The 21,594-nt window shown below is 35.7% G+C and overlaps 1 protein-coding gene across 1 annotated transcript in view; it reads left to right on the forward strand.

Annotated features, from left to right (window-relative positions):
- The window catches only part of LOC122268729 (leucine-rich repeat-containing protein let-4-like), a 212,284-nt gene that overhangs the window by 170,669 nt on the left and 20,021 nt on the right, over positions 1-21,594 (forward strand). The window contains exons 4-5 of the mRNA XM_043038834.2: positions 15,554-15,734; positions 18,745-18,884. Of these exons, the coding sequence (XP_042894768.2) occupies positions 15,554-15,734; positions 18,745-18,884 (321 nt within the window). The remainder of the gene's footprint in view (positions 1-15,553; positions 15,735-18,744; positions 18,885-21,594) is intronic.

The raw sequence follows: 21,594 nt of genomic DNA on the forward strand, positions 1-21,594 counted from the left end.
ATATATATATATATATATATATTGAATTAAATGTGTTAAAAATATATTCATTTCTTTGGGACAAAGTCTGTATTATTGTGATTATCATTTTTTTTAAACAAGTTTCATATTAAGATTATATCTGCACATTGATGTTAATTTCTGACAATTTTGGCTCATTTAGAGAACAAATAGGACATAGAAGGAACTGTAGTCAACGAAAAAAAGTGACATTGATATTGACACACTGCTTATTCTGCATTTAAGAAAATTAATTCTTTTCGATGATAACAGTTAATATTCAGTTTAATATTGAAATATATGAAATCAAAGCATTCTTGGTTTTGCGAAGCAAACCAAGCAAGAATTGCGAAGCAATTCTCCGGGGGTTGGCGAGCGTCAGCGAGCAGGGGGCGGAGCCCTCTAGTAATTAATAAAATACTTTTTATTGAAGTGATACTTCTTATGCGACTTCCAACAAGGTTGCGTTAAACGTTTACCATGGCAACGAGCGGCCTGTGATCCTTGCAGGAGATTTTAATGTGAATTTCTCCTTACCTGAAACATTATTAACCTTCCTTAAAGACAAATTTGGATTGGAAATGATAAATGGTAGGAATGATCCAACAACCAAAGGGGGGAACTACCACTGATGCAGTTTTTGCAAGAAATATTGAAAAACTAGAACTCAAACATTTCGTATCTTACTTTAGTTATCATAATCCCATTGTTTTTTTTTTTAATAACGGCAGGCACTGAACTTTCGTTCTTCGCCATAGAAGATGCCGGAAGTGTTGCTCATTAATCGTTACCCAGTGGGCACCTGTGAACCAAAGTCACGGAGGCGAGCAACGTTACCCACGCCACACTGCCACAAACCCGTTTATAGGGTGGGCCACATTCACTCATTCACACACCAGAAGACAACACAGAGAGAGAAACATCCATGCCCAGAGCGGGATTCGAACCCGCGGCCAATGGCTTCGAAGTCAGACACGCTAACCACTCAGCCACCCGGCCGGCATAATCCCATTGTAAATGTCATAGATTTGGATATTTCTCCACTCGAAAATGATAATTAAAAGATGCGGTTAATTGTGATTTGTGAGCACTGATAATAAAGTTTGTCTTAAAGAAACAACATGATTTCACTAAAAATCAATTTCTACCCCTTCCTATTTTCATTTCCACATTACGAAGTTTCACTTCTTCCGCGCAGAGGAACTCCAGGCACTATTTTATTTTCGCATATTCAAGTTCAAATGCACTTTTTTAAACTTGTAGAGGATAACACTTGATGTTAATACGGTTTTTTCAATTATTAATTCATTAATATAATTTAATTAATTAATTTATTTTTTTATGGGAGAAAAAATTTTAATTTTATAATAAAAAGTAACTAAAATAAAATTTTTCTTTGTTGACCTTAGTAGGAATTGACTTAAAAAAAAATCCTTTTTTATGTTACTTGTTTATATCCAAGGTTAAATACGATTAATCCTCTAAACAATAAATCAACACATACAACAAAGGAAATAGTAATACTTTGTGCTAAGTATACAAAAGCAAAAAAACGTGAATAGAACATTAGAAGTACATAAAGTAAAGTTTTACGTGCTTTCAATTGTGCTTTATTCGCGTTTTTCTTTTCTTTAATCGACACATTGTCCTGTTTAAAATCTTTGCTACAAAAAAAAACAAACTTTTTATGAGTTTTTAATTAAAAGTAAATGAGACTTAAATAGTTTTTCCTTTACAAATTGTTCGTAATCTATTTTCAAACAGAAATAATGCAAAAAAAAAGACGATAGCGATAGAAGTTCTCATTACTTAAAAGCTTTAATTATACTTCTTTTATCCTTACAAATAAAAAACTAACACACATACACTTATACATGATTAATGACTTTTTATCCTAAATGAGTCTTTCTCTCTTTAGTAAGCAGAAACTATCAATCAGCACTCTCAGCAATTAAAAATTCCCCTTTTTTTGACGCCGCAGCAACCCTCTAGCATAAATTACGTTTAATAATTTCGTCAACAAAAAAAAAAAAAAAAAATCGCGTCATTTTTGACAGAGCTTGGAACTCTCAAATGCAAAATGCAACTCTCAAATGCTCTATAACAAAAAAAAATCGACGCACCAAGAAGGATTTGTCCGATTGAAACGAAAATTGATGGATAGGAAGACAATGTGCAGAATAGTAAATGATTAAAATTTCAGAACAATTAAATAATTTATTGTTACAGTAACAAGTTCAATAAGGTGTTGACCCGCCTCTAGCCTGGATACAAGCTGACACACGGCGTGGCATAGACCAATAAAGCTCCCGGATGGTCTCTTGTGATATTTCCTACCAAATTCGATCCAATTGTCGAACGAGGTCATCAGCATTCCGTGCCAGATGCAATCGCCTTCCCATCATATCCCAGACATGCTCGATGGGAGAGAGATCTGGTGATCTGGCAGGCCAAGGAAGAGTTTGACAAGCTTGCAGACAGTTCATAGCAACACGTGCCGTATGTGGTCTGGCATTGTCCTGCTGAAAAACCAGCCCAGGGCGCTGCAAAAGGAACGGTAGCAAAGCAGATCTTAGGATGTCGTCGACGTACTGCTGTGCAGTAAGTGTACCTCTAATGACGACCAAAGGGGTCCGGTTGTCAAAGGAAATGTCACCCCAGACCATAATGCCTTGTTGAGGGCCGGTGTTGAAGGCAGGATCCCCCCTCTGCCCTGTGAGTCTCCAAACACGTCTTCGATGATCGCCAGGACACAGTTGGAAGCGGGATTTGTCGCTAAAGACTCTACGTCCCCAGTCGGCATCATTCCAGCCATATCTGTTCAAAACATTCATGCATACGAAATTTGCTTCTTGGTGCGTCGATTTTTTTTGTTATAGAGTGTATTTGATGAATCTATTTCTGAACTCGTGCCATTTCAAAGCATAATTCTGTTTCCTGCTTTTTAAATAGGCGTTACTGAAAAATATAACCTCTGAAAAACCTTTACAGCAAATTTTGCAGTTAAAGTAGAATAGTATCAATAGCACTCTCAGCAATAAAACTCTAACTTTTGACGATACAGAAATCCTAGAGCGTTAATTAGTTTGATTATTTCGCAAAAAAATGACGTGACGTTTAACGGAACGTGAAATCTCAAATATTTAATGACATTGCTGTCGCATATTACTGTAAAATGTGTGTCTACGTTAACGTTCAGCTTTTATACTAATTTAAACACGAAAAGTAGATCAATCGAAGTCCATCAGGCCAGACAGTCTAATGTGGGCCAATGCCTTCCTCTGAAGATTTCTCCATCGCGACTTCCGATTTATCTTTGATCTCCAATCCTTTTCATTAATTGTAAGGAGTCGCGATAGCTCAGGGTATAGAGCACTCGCCTCCCAATGAGGTAAACCGGGCTCGATTCCCAGCGATGGCTGGTGGATATAAATTCTGCATCCGGTTTGCGCCAACCACTGTGCTGACGAAAAAGATCATCAGTGGTAGATGGATCATGGGTTGGACTCCTCTAGCCGTCAAGCTGACCGTGGGGGTTCTTGTGGTCTTCCTCTCCATGTAACGCAAATGCGGGGTAATTCCATTAAAGACGAAGTCAAATTTCTTTCAATACTTGGTCCAGGAGTTCCCTTGTCTTCTAGATTCTTTTCAAAATTAGAAGAATACGGAGTTGAACATTGGTTTTGGTAAACTGAAAATTCGGTTTACTGTTCACCGACGGTTATGAAATTAATTGCAAGAAAATCAGACTCCACCGAATCAGCCCATCTCCACCACGACCTTCCTCGTTTTCTTGTTCCAGTGGGTCTAAAAAGTAATATTTTTTTTATTGTACTGTCATCACTCATTCGAATCACGTGGGCCATCCAATTCATTCTATTTATTTTTATGTATTTAATAGTATCTGGTTGTTTACAAATCTTGTACAGTTCAAAGTTAAATCTCCTTCTCCAGTTATTGTTTTCATTTACACCACCAAGTATATACTCCGCAAAATCTTTCTCTCAAATGCTGTGATACACAATCGAAGTACGTAAACGTATTATTTTTATACACTATGAAATCAAACCTGTTCTCCAACATTTTTTTATCACATTTTAAAACCAATTACTCTATATGATGGGAGTTTCTATGGTAGTTCATTCGGAGTTTCTTAGTTTATCAAGCCTAAGCAGGTTTTAATGGGTTTAAATCTTGATAACAATTGAGTACTAACACAATTTTCATTTTATCTTGTATTTCTAGAGCAATTGTATTAATATGTTGCATTGTATAGGTCGCATTAATTCTAACGCTATTTAATAAAACAAGCTTTCTCAAACAATTGAATATACTAGTCAAGACATAATTTTGGTTTGCTTCATGATTAAAATAGAAAAAAAATGGCATACTTCGAACTCTTTAAAGAAGGCTTTCATTCAAACAAAACCGAGGTAGCCGAGGGAAACTTCGGCAGCCGAAAGCGACAAATCAAGGTAAGAGAAGATTCCATGTGGAATGAAGAGATGTGTGGAATTGGTGTGTTTTAAGTGGGGCACCAATATTTATATGAATAAAACGAGATTCATAATCATCAAAATGAGTTGATATTATCCCATACAATGTGGGGCAATCAATGATGTATCGAATTCTCAATAACGGACAAACATGTTATATCTTCTTTAACCCCTTCAAGACCGAAATTACGTATACGTTATTGCGTAATTCTTCCTATATGGACCACGTTATTATATATGAAACCAGCCAGTCTTATTCTAGCAACCCGAGATCACTCGTGATCTCAATATGGCACTTTTTTTTTATTACATCTTGTTTATAGCGCGTATGCGTACTCTTTAGCACGTAGAAATTTGGATCCCGTAGTGGACTGGTCGTTAAGACACGGTTCCCAGTAGAACACCGAGGTCAAGCATCACTGATGTCCGTGAGCGTTGGGTGACCCATTGGATCAGTCTACGAAGTGAACGAGGGTGCGCGGTACGAGTCCTCGCTAAACTGTTCTACCATAAAGTGCTCGACTTCACGCACAGGTCATCGGGCTACCGAAGCGGGGGTGCCATGCCCTCTGTAGAGGTTAAAAATTGTAATGGATTGTCTTCGGATCATCCTCAGGGATGTTTCCCAGGCCGTCGCCACTAGCCCATTGTGCAGCTCTAGTGTGACGTAAATAAACTACAACAAGAGCTACAACGAACAAATTTGGACCGTTCGGACTTGGGATAGTGCTTTTTCCTCCTTCTGCCAGACAGGAAGCAATTTCATCAAAAATGAAGAACTTTTCAGGATTTTCTTTCCTTCTTTTTTTGCTATTTAAGTGGATTATGACATTCAAACACTGTAGTTGAATTATCACAGCTAGAATGATGAGAACGTTGCTTAGGAAGAGAATTAAATTTTTACACCTAAAGAAAAACCTTGACGTAAATAAGAAGAAAGGAAGAAGGAAAAAAAAGGGGATAGATATCCGCCGGGGCTTACAAAAGAAAAATAATTGCAAATCTACCAAATCCCTTAAGACAGGAGAAAGCTCTTAGTACTGTACTTTTCATTTATTTGTGGTACGGAATCCACATCATCTTTAACTCTTTTTTTTTCCCTTCCTCCCTTTCACACAATTTTTTGCAAGGAAGAAGGCTCATTCCGGCTTATTCTTCGGGCTCATAAAAGTGCTCTGAGAGAGAGCATAAATTTTTATTACGATCCAAGTGTAATCACTTCTTAAAAGCACTGCCCCACCCCCTTATCCTCCTCCCTCCCCACAAACATTTGTACGGTTCAATATTTTTTTTTTCTTCCTTTATTTTTTTACTTCTTCAATTACTTCACACTTACTCGTATAGACATTCATTGGACTGCTTATCCACTTTATGATTGGCGAATGATGGCAATCCTTTCAGGCGCAATCTCTACGTCAATTGCACCATTTGATGGTTTTTACCGTTTCTGCCATCGAATATGTTGCCCGTTTCCACTATAAATATTTAATTTCGCGATCTAGATGAAAGGAACGAAATGATGAAAGGAAAAAGAAGAAAAAAAAACGTCAATAATCTAATTGTTCTGATTTATATCGCACATCAGTAGTTGCATTTTCTTATCTGACAAATAAACCCAACAGTTTTTAGAGATGATGATTATTATTTTTTTTTGCAGCTTGATAAATATAAATAGCTTAATTTATTTGCTTACTTTAAATGCACTTTTTTTTTCTGAAAAGTACATTTTCTTTTATCTCAGTTAAAATTAATCTTACTTTCGATCTTAAACTCAGTTTTGCTTCCTTTTTTTATGCAATGGTTAAAAATTTTAAGGCTTTTTTTCTGGGATTATTTTTTATTAATTTTTAATTTTAAAGGAAAAAATATTTCTCAAAAAGTATACAAGATAACTAAATGAAGTTTAAAATCTACACACTGGCCAAATTATTAGAGGCACTTTAAGATTCTATGTTAAATCTTCATTATCAGATGATACTATACAGCTTTATTGTTTTTATGCGAATGAAACCGGTTTGCACTTTTAGTGTATCAAGGGGTTAAACTAGACGAAATGTAAAATAAATTGGACGATTGGATAAATTAGATGATATATTATATAAAAATAGAATATTTATTATATCAGGTATTATATCAGTATATTATAATATTTAGACCAAATTACTAGACGCATTGGAGTTTCTTAATAATGACATGTTTTGCACGAGTTTATAGGCAATATTTTTCTATTTAAACATACATGTAATGTGTTTTTGTTCGGGAGATTTTTTTATATACTTCCTATTTGTATTTATTTTTAACGTATTGCCTTACAATGCTTGCAAATCGATACAAGAACATAAACAAATGCAAACCGGTTTCAGCCGCATAAAAACAGTAAAGCTGTAAAGTATCATCTGATAAGTAAGATCTAACATAAGATCTTGCAGCGCGTCTAATAATTTGACCAGGGACTGTATAAATGACCACCCACAATTCTTAAAAACTATTAAAGAGCGTTTGCCTTCCAATGAGGCGAACCGGGTTCGAATCCCAGTGGATACGAATTCCACATCCGGCTTGCTCCGTTCACAGTGCTGACCTGAAATATCCTCATTATTAGACAGATCATGGGTTAAAGTCCCCGTGCCGTCAGGCTAACCATGACAGGTTCTCGTGGTATTCCCTTTCATGTAACGCAAATGCGGGTTAGCTCCATCAAAAAGTCCTCCACGAAGGCACATTTCTCCCAATACTAGATCCCGGAGTTCCCTTGTCTTCTGGATTGGGTTCAAAATGACAAGGCTACGGAGTTGAACGTAAGTAGTCGTAAACCCATAAAATTAGGTCGGCTGTTCAAAGACTGTTATAAAATAAAATAAAATATATGCAACCGACAACATTTTTCAAATGTGTTTTTTTCTCATTAAAATAGATGCACCGAATATTCTCTTCCCTTAAATAGATTAACAGTTCACTTCAAAAAGCAGAAAAATATGACTTTTCCTTAATTTTGAAACAAATTGGTGAAGTTAATATTCCGCAGTCGATGTTTATAGACTTGTCGTGAAAAGGTGGCCTAACCTTTTCGAAAACCACTCCGAATGATTCGAACCGATCGTTTGTTCTGTAGATGGAATATAGCATGGAACTCTCTCTCTCACATTTTGCGGGAGTTTTCATCCGTCATAGGGGAGCCCTCAACGATTTTCAATAGAAAAGGAATCTTTCTCTAGCTTTCGAATGATGAATGACATACCAAGAACTGGAAAGCTCTTTTCCAACCCTATTTTGATCGATGCTTTTCCGTCCACTTATAAAGCGAGAACCTAATTAAAAGCAACCTTTTGCTTTTAATAACCTTCTGTAGTTACGCTTTACCCGTTTTAATTCTAAGGATTTTAGAGATCTAAATTTTCAGGGATAGTATATCTTTTTCTTATAGGCCGTGAAAATAATCAGTTTTGTCTGATTTTTAAAATGTAAATTCTGGAGTTTTACATCGAGTTTTATCAAGACACCTAATATACCTCTTATTGTATACTAAAATAATTTCTTAATATTCTTTAATTTTTTTTTAGTTAGTTAGGTCGGAATTATAATTAACGGTAAATTCTGTTTGGCCATAAAATAACGATTAGTTTTGCTTTTAAAGGTCCTATTGTTGCACATTGTTAATGAATGCAGAAAGGTAAAGGTTTCTATATTGCAAAGTTTATGAAAAGAATTCAAATCTTTTGAAAACATAGCATAGTGAGCGATTATTTTTATTAGTTAATCATTTTAATGCCACAATTGGCCTTACATATATTTCCTAGCTTTTAAAATTTCTTAAATTATTTTTTTTAAATTCTTGACCGAATTTAAATGAAATTAAACCAATTATTTAATTTTTATTACATTTTATAAAAAGAAAATGCAAATGTTTTATTCTCTTCTTAACAATGAATGTAACGGATAACTTTTAATTTCAATACAAATGTGAAACTCATTAATTCCCTGCCGCGACTAAATCAGACATCAAAATCTATTTTTAACTCTTTATTTCTCTTACCACAAAAATATTTCTGTTACAGGGTTGTACTAATTCTCACGATTCTTTAAGGCGAATAGTTTAACGCCAAATTATTTTCAAGCTTAACATTGATGACGAGGGGTTGGCTTTGTTTTAGGCTCTTTTATCTTTCGATAAATCGCAAACCATGGATCTCTTCCCATGCTCCTGATTGTTTGTTGGGAATATTTTAATCGCTTTCGAATTAGGCTTTTGATTAGACTGGTTAGACTGGATTCTTCTCAGATAGCCTGTGCTTATTGATATTATTATGCAAAACTTATTATTTCACTTAGAAAATTGTATGGATAAAATATACTTTTTTATCTCGAGGTCTACAAATACTGCCATGGTGCGTAGTGTTTCTAAAAAGTGCTTAAAGGTGCTTTTTTCATTAGGTGTATTTAAAAAGTGCTTAATTTTCCCATTACCATGTCGATTTTCGCCACGCCTAGTGCAATTGCGTGCTTTTCACATTGTTCTATTCAACGTTTTCACAATTCATTCTACCACAATCCCTTTCACGTACTGTTAGTACGTATGAAAGCGCCAATCATTTTACAGGTTTGATGAAATACTTGCGAGTCCGCTGAGCTGGGTTCGATGAGATTCTAGCACTCTCATGTGTAACTCTGCTGCATTTTGCAAGATATTCTCCATTTCAGGCTTCATTTTCCACCCTCTAAATTCGAACCGAAAAATCTCTCGATCTTTTTATAGTGACTTATATAATCAAGAAAAAGAGTTCTTTGTCAGAAACTAGTTGTTTCATCATGATCATGTAAAGTATTTGAAAATTATTTTGCGATTTGTTATGTATATAGTGCTTAAAAAGCACTTAAAAGGTGCTTATTTTTGTTGAAAGATTTGACTACGCACCCTGACTGCTGAATAAAGGTTTTATTATATTTATGATCCAGTTTCTATTTCCTTGATTATGCTTTCCTTGAGCCTGATTATGATCCAGTTACTACGGTTCCCAGCAGATCACCGAAGTCAAGCATCACTGGCTACGGTCAGTGTGCGGGTGGGTGACCACTTGGATCAGCCTGCGCAGAGACCGAGGGTGTGCGGTATTGGTTCTCGTTAAACTGTGCTACCATAAAGTGCTCGTCTTCGCGCGCAGGTCGTCGGACTACCGAAGCGGGGGTGCCATCCCCTCCGCAGAGGATCAAAATTGTGATGGCATGTCTTCGGATCATCCTCCGGGATGTTTTCCAGACCGTCGCCAATAGCCCATTGTGCAGCTCTAGTGCGACGCTAATTAACAACCAACCAACCAACCAACTATCTTCAACTGCCATTTTTATCATTCCGTTTTCATCACAATCTTCAATTAGTCGATTTATACCATGCAACCTCTAACGGCACCAAATTTCGTCATTATAATCATCATTAAGGAACAGAAAAAAGATTATAAATAGTCCATCGCTTTAGAAATACAAAAATTCTCGAATCATTACATTTTTTTCATTACAATTCGATTTTAGTTTTCAAAAATGTTATATTTTGCATTAGCAGTAAGTCGATGGAATTTCTAATCTGATGCGTGTAAAACATAAAGCATTCTCTAAAATTTGCTCTCAAGCTGTTTCTGTGTGCAACAACGATAATTGGAAATCCGGAACCGAGTCGTTATCTCGTCCCAATAATGGCCGCCATTAAGGGGTGATAAAATTTACAATTCTGTTTAACAATTCCTTTACTATAGACTCGTGTTCAAAGGATTGTTTGTACGTAAATTCTAAGAGAAACACTCCTAGGAGAGAGAGAAAGGCTTTTGTCAACTCTTAAAACAAACGGATTCCGAGGCATTACTCATCTCCGAAATAGTGTTCACGTTTTAAGATACGCTCTAATATAATAGTAGTATTAAATCAAGTTTTATAGTGGCCTGTGACTTTAAAGAGCGAGAGAATCTACAAAGCTTAACACAACAATTAGCGCAAATGATACAGTGTAACAATGGTTTGCAAATAATGTAATTCAGTGTGCAAGTAATGCACCCGTAACTTTTAAATAATCTTAAAACGGTATTAAATAAATGTTGTTGTTGTTGTTGTTGCCGTGCGCCATTTAAGGCAAGGGGTGCCATCTATAGAATTCGACTTCTGCCACACCCATACGTCACACCCGTTTATAGGGTGGACCCATCCATGCACCCATTCATTCATCCACAGATCGTAATTTTGACCTGAATCTGACCTGAGCGATCTATCTCCAATTCAGTACCCCCAGATTTATAATTTGTTATGGCAACATGGAGGACTTTGTGGCCAGACAGATTTAACGTGCGCCTGTCTCTAGTTACTACACGAGTATGAAATGAATAATTTCACTAAACTCGAGGCAAAATAGGCTTGATAAAATTTGTTTCAAAATATATGAAGAGTGTAAAAGTCGACATGTTTCGAGCACTCAAAAGTAGGCACCCATTCTCAAGATCAGGCATGGAGCTGAAGAAAAGACTTGAGAGTCTTAGCTAGAGGGGAAGTTTTCAAATTTCGAGATTCCACAGATACGAAAGCTAGTTAATAAAATAAACCTGGTACGCTATTTCTCTTTTCTAAGCTTATTTCTTAGCTTAGCACAGGAATTAAATCAAAATTAGCTTAACAAGCATGAAAACAAATTTGAAAGAAGCATAATTATTTCCTTTGCATTTAACTTTAATTCAATAACATCGTTCGAAGTTAGTTCGATCTTCACGTTTTAGGACTCAATTTTAATGTTACAAAGAGTTGACATTAAAAATGCGAATTAAGAGTTAACGAAATCTGGCAACAAAAAAAAATTCTTTCTCTGAATAAACATACTACTTTTTCGACGGATTTCGATTTCTGACACCCAAAATATAGAGGATAGCTGCTGTCTGGGAAACACGATCAAATCAAAATTTGGACCCTTTAATGCTAATTTTGCTTTTTGCATAATTTTTTAAGTATTTCTGATTTTGTTAAGTGTTTATAGGTCAAGTTAACTGGAAAAAAACGCGAATTAAAATTCAATGGAGACATTCTCATTGCGTCCGCTGGTGAATTATGAATCATAATATTTGCACCAATCAGATACGAAAAAAATGGCTGCGTCTGAAACTTGTTTTATTACTAAACTAACATTAAAAGGAATCGCAAGGAATAGTGTTTTTTTTTCCTTTTTTTTTGTATCTCTGTTTTGTGTCTTGTTTTTAAAAAAATGCGTAGGACAAACTGCAACGGAATATTAGTTCCGTTACTTGTAGCGCGTTTTTTTCGACCATAGAATGAAGGTATTTACACGTTTAAAACATTCTAAATTAGACTAAAAGTTCTTAAAAATACAGTCCCTGGCCAAATTATTATACGCACTATGAGATTCTATGTATAATCTTAATTATCAGGTGATAATATACAGCTTTATTGTTCTTACGTGACTGTTTGCACTTGCTTACATTCCTGTATCAATTAGTTAACATTGCAATGGAATACGCTAAAAATAAATACAAATAGGAAGTAGATAAAAAAATCTCCCGAATAAAATCCCATTACATGTATGTTTAAGTATTGCCTAAAAGCTAGTGCAAAACGTGTCTGAAACACTACAGCTCGTCTAACAATTTGGTCTAATTTATTATAATAGAATACCTTACATAATAAATATTCTGTAATTATTCTCTTGCAAGCCTGGGGAAAAGCTTCTTCAAAATCACATGGACATGATCTCAATACGGTACTCTCGTATTAATACTTATACGAACTCTTTAGTATGCATCATCTCGGAGTACCCAAGCCTGGGAAAAATCTTCTTTGTCGATTCCGAAAGGGGTAAAAAGACAAGAACTTTTCTAAGTTGAACACATTTCTACGTGTAGAACTTTTTGAATGAAACGAACTCGCATTTAACTCTCACGAAAATAAACACTTCGTCCCATTAGCCTAAAAGTAAAGGAGCCATTATTGCATAATACCATCCATCACTGGAGATGTTGTGCATACCCCCTCCCCCAGTGGTAAAAACTTAAACATCCGATATTTTTATGTGACCTAAAAATCATGGTATATGTATCAAGAGACATATTTTTCATTATTTCAGTCGCAATTCATCTTAGACACAGTAGAATAAAAATCTTAAATGAAAGATCTAATAAGTGGTAAATGATCTTTTTTTAATGTTATAAATTATCTCAAAATACAAAAATGGCTTCTATTTTGCCTCTCAAAATTGAAAGGAAGTAAAAATCTTTGAGTGCAAATTCAGTTAACCCGATATTGACCAATAATTGGAGAAAAAAAAATCAATTGAAAAAATAAAATTTATAGTTTGCTGCGTCGTGCTTTGAAAGCCATAAAATTCATTCTGACCAAATTCGTTAACAGATGAACTTGTTTACTGAAGAAGCACTATAAAACATTATTTTCAAAACAACCACCATTAACAGTTACAAAGTCGTGCACATGCATTTGTTTCGATTGTAGTTTAAATTACGTAACCTACTTTCTGTCAGCTGCGGCATCTGTTGATAAACTTCGTCACTAATGTTGAAATTTTGATTTTAAACTGGTTTCCTAAACAAAACTATCTTTTTTTTAAAAAATTCATTTTTCATATTGTTAGTCAGGGGGTGTAGCTCAGAGGTAGAGCGTTTGCTCTGCATCTAAAAGGTTTCGATCCCCCGCACCTCCACATTTACTTTGCCGACCAGACTGCGAAGTCAATGGCTGCGGGTTCGAATCCCGCTCAGGGCATGGGTGTTTCACTCTGTGTGTTGTTCTCTAATGTGTGATATGTGAATGTGGCCCACCCTATAAACGGGTAACTGTGCCAGTGTGGCGTGGGTAATGTTGCTCGCCTTCATAACTTTGGTTCACAGGTGCCCACTGGGTAAACGGTAAATGAGTAATACTTTCGGCATCTTCCTAGGCAAAGAATGTACATGCGTCTTCCAAAAATGACTATTTTTGGAAGACGCTAATTATTTTATTTGTATAATTAATCTTGATTTTTATTGTACGTTACTTTTAAACCAACGCTGTTACGGTGAAAGAATTAAATACTAATCGATGCTAATTTTTCCGTATAAAATCTAAGTTTAAAATTAGTTAAACCTTTTTGTTTCGAACAAAAAATTAATCTTCAAAAGAAAAAAAAAGTGTTTTAACAGACTTTAAAGGATAATGACTTACTAATTGAGCATTAAAGCTCTCGTTGCCAAAAAGTGTTATTTTTATTTATTTTCGGGGGTGAAAGGAACAATTAAAATGCCATCAACATAGAGATAATTAGTAGAAGAAGGGAAAGTTTTGAAACAAAAGTTATTTTCTTCAGTAAATTACAGCGTGGAGAGAGAAAATTTACTATTTCTCCCATTGAAGAAAACGTTTCTCACTTTAAGTAATAGGAGAGATTATTACTTCACTGTTGAATGTAGACGTGCAAGCATGAAACTTTGCTTTATTAGTGAGTGAAACTAGTTAGCTGGTTGAGATAGAGTTCTTTTGTTTTAATCGATCGGATTTTTCTGTTTAATCGATTTCCTGGTTTAATTATTTCGCAGCCGAATTTATTGTGGAAAGGTTTCTTTTCCTTTAGTTAGGGAGAGGTAGAGATTTTAAAAAGCTGTTCTTTCCAGGTTTTCTTTTAAATATTTTTTTATTTTATTACCGTCGTTGAACAGCTGGCCCAATTTTGGGTTTACGACTACTAAGGTTCAACTTCGTAGCCTTGTAATTCTGAACCACTCCAGATGACAAGGAAACTCCTAGATCAGTACCCGCAGAAGTATTGATTTGTTATGAGAACATAGAGGACTTTGTGACTCGACATATTTTACGTGCGCCAGTCACCATTTACTACACGGGGAGTCTTCGGCCGGTGTGGGATCGAACCCAAAAACTCTCGGACATAGGTCCAGTGCCCTGCCAACCAGGCTATCCCGGCCTCAAAATAAACTAATACTTTTCGGATTAACGGAGCTGAGATAAATGTAAAATGATACATCTTTGATAAATGAAGGAGTGGTGTTACTACTGTTCAGATTTATGTGGCTCTAAAAATGTAATTTTAGCATGAAAATAATCAATTGAGCCACTACTCTGTCTAAACACAGGATCCCGATTAACCCCTTTCTTCTCGCTCCCGTGAAAATGACGGGGTGAGATTTCGCCCGCTATTTCTCGCTCCCGTGATATTGACGGGCTGGAGTGTTCAGTAGTAATGCGCCAATAAGAATATAACTAATTCATTTCTTTTGCCCGGAAAACATTTTATTTCTCATTTTACACACCTGATGGCAGTACCAGGATATTAAGGTAATTGTAGATAGCAGGGGTCTGTTTAGAAGAAATTTGGGTCCGTTTTTAACTTAAAAACGGACCCTTCACAAATTTGTTTATCTTCATTATTATTTTGTTAATCGAATAAACCCTTTCCAGGGCAGAAAACAAGAAAGATGGATGTAAACGAATTAAGTTTTGTCTTCGGCAGACGATTCTTCCATTATTCGTCCGAAATGAATATTCTGCGTTCAGCAGTATAGGCTAAATACCAAATATTTGTATGTTGCATCTCTAATTTAGAAGGAGCAATTGTTGTTTATTTCTTAAAATTCAATTTTTTTCAATTACAATTTTACAGTGTTGAGCATAATCTTGTATGTCTTTACAATTTAAAAACTCTTTGAAAAAGTTTTTTTTTGCAATAATGGACCCTATTTGCACTAATTCATAAAAGCGGACCCTGGTTGAAAGAATGTGAGTAATTTCTTCACAATTTCACGAAAAACGGACCTTTCACAAAATGTCTAGACAGACCCCTGGATAGTTAGTTTATTTTAAACTAGTTGCAGCACTAATCAAGTACGTAATACAAAAGCAAAAAAAAATAGGCACTTTTATGACCGTTTTGTTGAAAATTAACCGATCGTTAAGGGGTTAATGAGATTATACATTAATTAGAGAAATAACGCGATCTATATTAAACATTTACTAATTCTTCTTATTGTTTCTAATATTCTTCTTTATTTAATTAATTCCTCTTATAATTGCAGATTCGTTAGAATGGCTGAAGTTAGGAGGAAACAAACTGAATCACATACCACAGGTTGCTCTTCGGAATTTCAGTCACCTTCGCCAACTGGATTTGCGCTGCAATTCTATTCCAAGCATTGAAGCTCAATCTTTTCAATTCTATGGAAGAACACTCAAGTTTATTTTTCTCCAGAAAAACAAGTAAGTTTGGATTTACGAACAACCTATTAACCATTTCTATCTTTTTACTATACAGTGAACAAAACTGAAATGAAAGTATAGTGCTTTGACAAAACTGAAAAAATAGTTGGCAGTACTTAAGTACTATACTCCGTACTATTTCAAGTTAAACACATCAGACAGAAAACTACTTAGTGCTATCTTTCACGATATATATCATACAACAGGAATCTTAGACTTGGCGATATATTTCGATGAAAAAAAGAACATTCATTCTTGAAAAAAAAAACAACTATAAGACGTTGCAAAGGCCTGGCATTGCATTGATTATAACAATAAAATTGGCACGGCATATGCTGACATGCCCTCAACAAATCAAATGCGAGATAAAAAAATTTACATTTGTTTCGCTGCGGAAGAAAATCGTTTGCAAGAAACAATATTTATTATTCTTTTATCAGTTCTTTCAATTGGATACCTGCAAGTGACGTAGCGTAAGCATCTCGATCCTGATTGGTTGCTGAAACGTGGCATTTGGTTACGTTAGCAACTGCTTTTTCCATTCTATTTCGAGTAAGTCAAGCCCGTCAATTCTCTTATGTAACACACCCTATATTCTTTCACAAAGAATTCAATTCTTTCACTATATATTTGCACCAAGATAGGCTCAAAGCCATGTTAAATATAAACAAACTTATTATGCATCGAAGTTGCCAGGCACGCGAACCAAAAATACATCACGGTTACAGTAAAATACATAAACAAATAATATATCTAAATTAAGTAAATGAAATGGTCGGGAAAGAACTATATTTTAACAAACTCGATGTTCAAAACCGTTCTGTTTTTTATTAACTTTAAGTTAGTTAACATTCTAAGTTATGCAGGAAAACTACTTTAATACGTTATTTGGCTGATGAAGATTAGCTGGCTCTGATGTCATATGTCACGTGTGTGCATATTGGTTGTCTTCATCTTCTTGGAGTGCAAGTAGCAATTTGCAAATAGAAAGGAGTATATTTTTAACGATTATTTCCTCATTTCTCGTGTTTTAAAAAAAAACACGAAAAAAGAACTTTTGTGCAACTTTGTTTGAAGCTTTGGCGATGTTGATATACGTTCACGCTGGGAGCTTGGCATCCATTTGACTTGCACTTACAGTCTGGCCAAATTATTAGACCCACTGAAGTTTTTTAATAATTGGGTATACTATAGCCTACGTCACAGGTTGTGTTATTCCTAGTAAATTTAACCCATGAACGGCATTTTCTGCGAGCCTAACTTCAAGCCACAAATAAACAAACGAAGTGTTTGATCGTTTAAATAGCTGCTCGCCAGATTTTATTGCATTATAAAGAAAAGTAATTGATATTCGATTTTTGATTAATAATTGATTTATGTGGATAGTGGCATAGAATTTAGCATTGCGTCATGGTAAATGTTATTCCTACTAAGTGGAAGTAGTTGTGTTTTTTTTTATATTATACCCAATTACATGTTTTGCACGTGTTTATATGCAATACTTTTATATTTAAATATACATGTTATGGCTTTTTAATTGGGTATACTATAGTCTACATCACAGATCGTGTTATTCCTACTAAATTTAAGTAGTAAACAACATTTTCTGCGAACCTGATTTCTAGCAACAAGTAAAAGCATCAAACGAAGTGTTGTTGTTGTTGTTAATTTACGTCGAACTAGAGCTGCACAATGGGCTATTGGCGACGGTCTGGGAAATATCCCGGAGGATCAAACGAAGTGTCTTGTTTATAAGTCGCTACTCGCCAGGTTGGAATTGTATTAGTCTAGTTCCTTTGGAAATAATTTATATTGATGTTTTACCGAAGCTTCTGAATTTAGTAAACATATTTAAAACTCAGTTTATTAATTAAACTAAAAGGTAAATGTTATTCCTAGTAAGTGGAAGTAGTTGTGCTTTTTTCATATTATACCCAATTCGGAGATTTTTTATATGCTTCCTATTTATATTTATTTTTTACGTATTCCATTACAATGTTAACCAATTGTTACACGTAACGTTAACAAGTACAAACCGTGTAAAAACAATAAAGCTGTAATAGTGTCACCTAATAATTAAGTTTTACGTAGAATCTTATTGCGCGTCGAATAATTTGGTCTTATATTATATTTTCTTTATAGTCACGTTCGATAAGGTGGAAATATAATGCTAAGGCACAAAAGCAAGATTTGTAGAAACCATGGTAAAGAAGAAGGGAAATTGTGGAGAATAAGGAAATTCCGTAACCTTGGTTTATGCAGGTTTCAGTGCGAATCATGATGGTCACCATCATCCAACATTTTCCATTATGTGTTCGTGGTTTTCTATATGCCAGCAAACTCCATCATTCCATGATGGAAAATTCTACTTTAATACTATTATGGCTAGCCATCAAGAGATCTTTGATTCTCATGGACCAACAATCCATGATAATCCGAGCTGAGCATTTCTATATTGGTTTAATGGGAATTCTCGTTGTTTCTCAGGAATATACCATTGAAACAATTTGTTTTTTATGTTGACCCACCACAAATCAATCCGAATTCCTACATTAGGATGATGGTTGTTCATGATCATTCCAACATTTAATTTCTAAGAAAGTATGATGGAAATTTCTGATAGTTCAGCATGAACAAACCATCAAAACAAGTTGCTATTCTTATGCTGGACTATCATAATTCAGTCCGAATTCTTACATTGGTGTGATGGTTACTTATATGAATTACCATAAAAAATATAATGATTCATGATGAAAATTTTGATGGTTACCATCAAGATTATGTTGGTCCATCAATGGAAAACCATCAGAAATTTTGTCTTGAGTACAAAGAGTATAATTACATGTCTTAACAAAATCGCAAAAAATAGGGAATGTTTTTTTGTTTAATGTTAACCTTCAGCTTTTTTAAATGCATTTCAATGTATGCTGTGTTAAAATATGCGATATACATGGTTATGAAAATATTCGTTTTATGGCAAAATTTAATGACGTCACTTTTTTTGTTTCAGAATTCAAAGAATTGCTGAAGGAGCTTTAGATGTTTTGGAATCAGTTGAATGGCTGTATCTGCATTCTAACGAGCTGAAGGAGTTGCGCTTCAACACATTTAGAAACATTATCGATAATCTTCATGTTCTTGATTTACATGGTAAATTCCTCATTTCTCTAACTATTTACTCGAGAAACTTTCATATTCTTTGTTGCTAGGCAACTGATGAAAGCATAATCTGATTTTCTTCATCCATACAGACTGTTTGTTGCTAGGCAACAGACTTGTCTTTGAGAAAAAAAAATTCCAAACAGAGATTTTTTTTCAAATAGAGAATTTTTAGATTTTATTTGAAATTATGTGACCTGAATCTATAGATTTTAATTATTTACTAGGGTTCTTCAACTTTTTTAAGGAGTGAAATACACTGGTGTTAGAAATTAAGAGAATTTGCAGAGTCTGTTGATTATCTCTAAAACTACTGGACCGATTTTAATTAAATTCGATCTGTACATACATTGTTACAATACAAAACAAATAAACATTCAACAATTGTTATACACAAGCATGATCGTGCGTAACAATCCGTTGGAGTCGGAAGGTATGAAACAGCGGTTGCAGAATAAGCAACAAAAAATGGATTAATAGGAGGTATGGTCCCTCTTACAGATATACAGGCCTTGCATCGTGATGTCTTAATTGTTGTTGTTGTTAATTTACGTCGCACTAGAGTTGCACAATGGGCTATTGGCGACCGTCTGGGAAACATCTCGGAGGATGATCCGAAGACATGCCATCATAATTTTGATCCTCTGCGGAGGGGATGGCACCCCAGCTTCGGTAGCCCGACAACCTGCGCGCGAAGTCGAGCACTTTACGGTAGCACAGTGTAACGAGGACCCATACCGCACACCCTCGGTCCCTACGCAGACTGATCCAAGTGGTCACCCACCCGCACACTGACTGCAGCCAGTGATGCTTGACTTCGGTGATCTGCTGGGAACCGTGTCTTAACGATCAGTCCACTGCGGGACCGTGATGTCTTGAAATAAGACAGCTTTCGCCTTCCAATGAGGCGAATCAGGCTCGAATCCCAATTGATACGAATTCCGCATCCGGCTTGCACCGACCGCAGTGCTGACGTGAAATATCCTCAGTGGTAGACGGGTCATGGGTTAGAATCCCCTTGCCTTCAGCCTATACGTGGAGGTTCTCCTGGTCTTCCTCTCCATGTAACGCAAATGCGGATTAGCTCCATCAAAAAGTCCTCCACGAGGGCAAATTTCTCCCAATACTCGATCCAGGAGTTCCCTTGTCTTCTGGATAGGGTTCAAAATTGCAAGGCTGCGGAGTTGAACATTATTAGTCGTAAACCCATCAAATTGGGCCGGCTGTTCAACGACGGTTAAAAAAAATGAGACAGTTCATCATTTTCTGTAACAATTGTCCTGAGGCAATTTCATACCTTCCTACTCCAACGAGTGTTACGAATGATCATGCGTGTATATTACAATAATTGAATGGTTGTTTGTTTTGTATTGTATCAATGTATTGTACATATCGAATGTCATTAAAATCGGTCCAGTAGTTCTAGAGATAATAGACCCAGTCTGCAAATTCTCTTAATTTCTTTCACCTGTGTGTAATACCCGGCAAAAGTGGACGATTCAAGTGGGCATTGCAGATATGATTTTTAACCATATCAAAATTATATTATTTGTGAGAAGTACGACTTCTACATTTTCTCGAAAACATCAAAATTTCCTCTCACCGAATTTGCACTGCCTTTAAACTTTCACGAGAGGCATCTCTGCTCTCCCTCCTTGAGAATATTTAATGAATTTTAAGGATGAAAAGTAGGATTTCTACACAAAGAATGTTTCCTAACTCAAATATATGACCATTTCAAACCTAACTAAAAGTAATGGTATTGTTTGTGTTTTCTTCCAAAATTTCGAGGCTATACTTTTCTCAGAAGGCACTATTTGATTAAAAAAAATTTTTTTTAATCCGTAGTGTCCACGTGAACTGTTCACTTGTGCCGGATATTACGTTTCGGTTCGGCAAAACAAACGAAAAAAAAAACAGTTGAAAAAAGGCACCCTATTGAGCCAACACCTAGAAGTAGAAAGGCCTCAGCACGGATCAATTTAGTAGTCCGATGTGGCGAAGTTAACTGCGCAGTAGACAAAAAATAAGAAAGATGTCATTGCGTTAGGGGTACTAAGCTGTGCAGTGGTTGAAAATACAAAATATGTCATTACGTTTGGACTACTAAGGGATATTTATGGTAACCCGTGCTGAGGCCTGTTCTTTCTAGGAGGTGTTGATTGAGCCCTCACGCTCTTTGTCTGCTGAATCGGTTGAAATCATTTCGACGCTCACACTCAGTCTAAACCGAATTAATAGAATTGAGTTTGTAGTATATCTGCCATTAAAAAAATACAATTCCAATTCACTAGTATATAAGACACGTTAACTCGATTCTATGTTGGGGTGCTTGCTACTTGTGACTGCGACATTATCCACCTCCTCATGCTGTTGCTACTCAGTCTCGATCAATCAGCGTCGTCCTGCATACACTCGACTGCTCATGGCAACCCAGGAGCAACCACGACTGGTAACTTAATATAGCTCTCACGATCAGCAAATGTACGGCGATCTTTATACAGCTCTCCCGGCTTCTCACAAAACAGAAATGAATCAACTAGTGGTATCCGTTCATCAAATTCTATCTCAGATATAATTCTGGTGGGGGAGTACTGTAGTGTATCTATCTTCTTGCTGACTGGACTCGTTCCTAGGCTGGTGTGGAGCCGGACCAGTAGTCAAGCTTTGGGCTATATGGTAAAGGGTCCATAATGACCTA

This window comes from Parasteatoda tepidariorum, chromosome 10 (assembly GCF_043381705.1).
Source record: "Parasteatoda tepidariorum isolate YZ-2023 chromosome 10, CAS_Ptep_4.0, whole genome shotgun sequence".
NCBI classification, from domain to species: domain Eukaryota; kingdom Metazoa; phylum Arthropoda; class Arachnida; order Araneae; family Theridiidae; genus Parasteatoda; species Parasteatoda tepidariorum.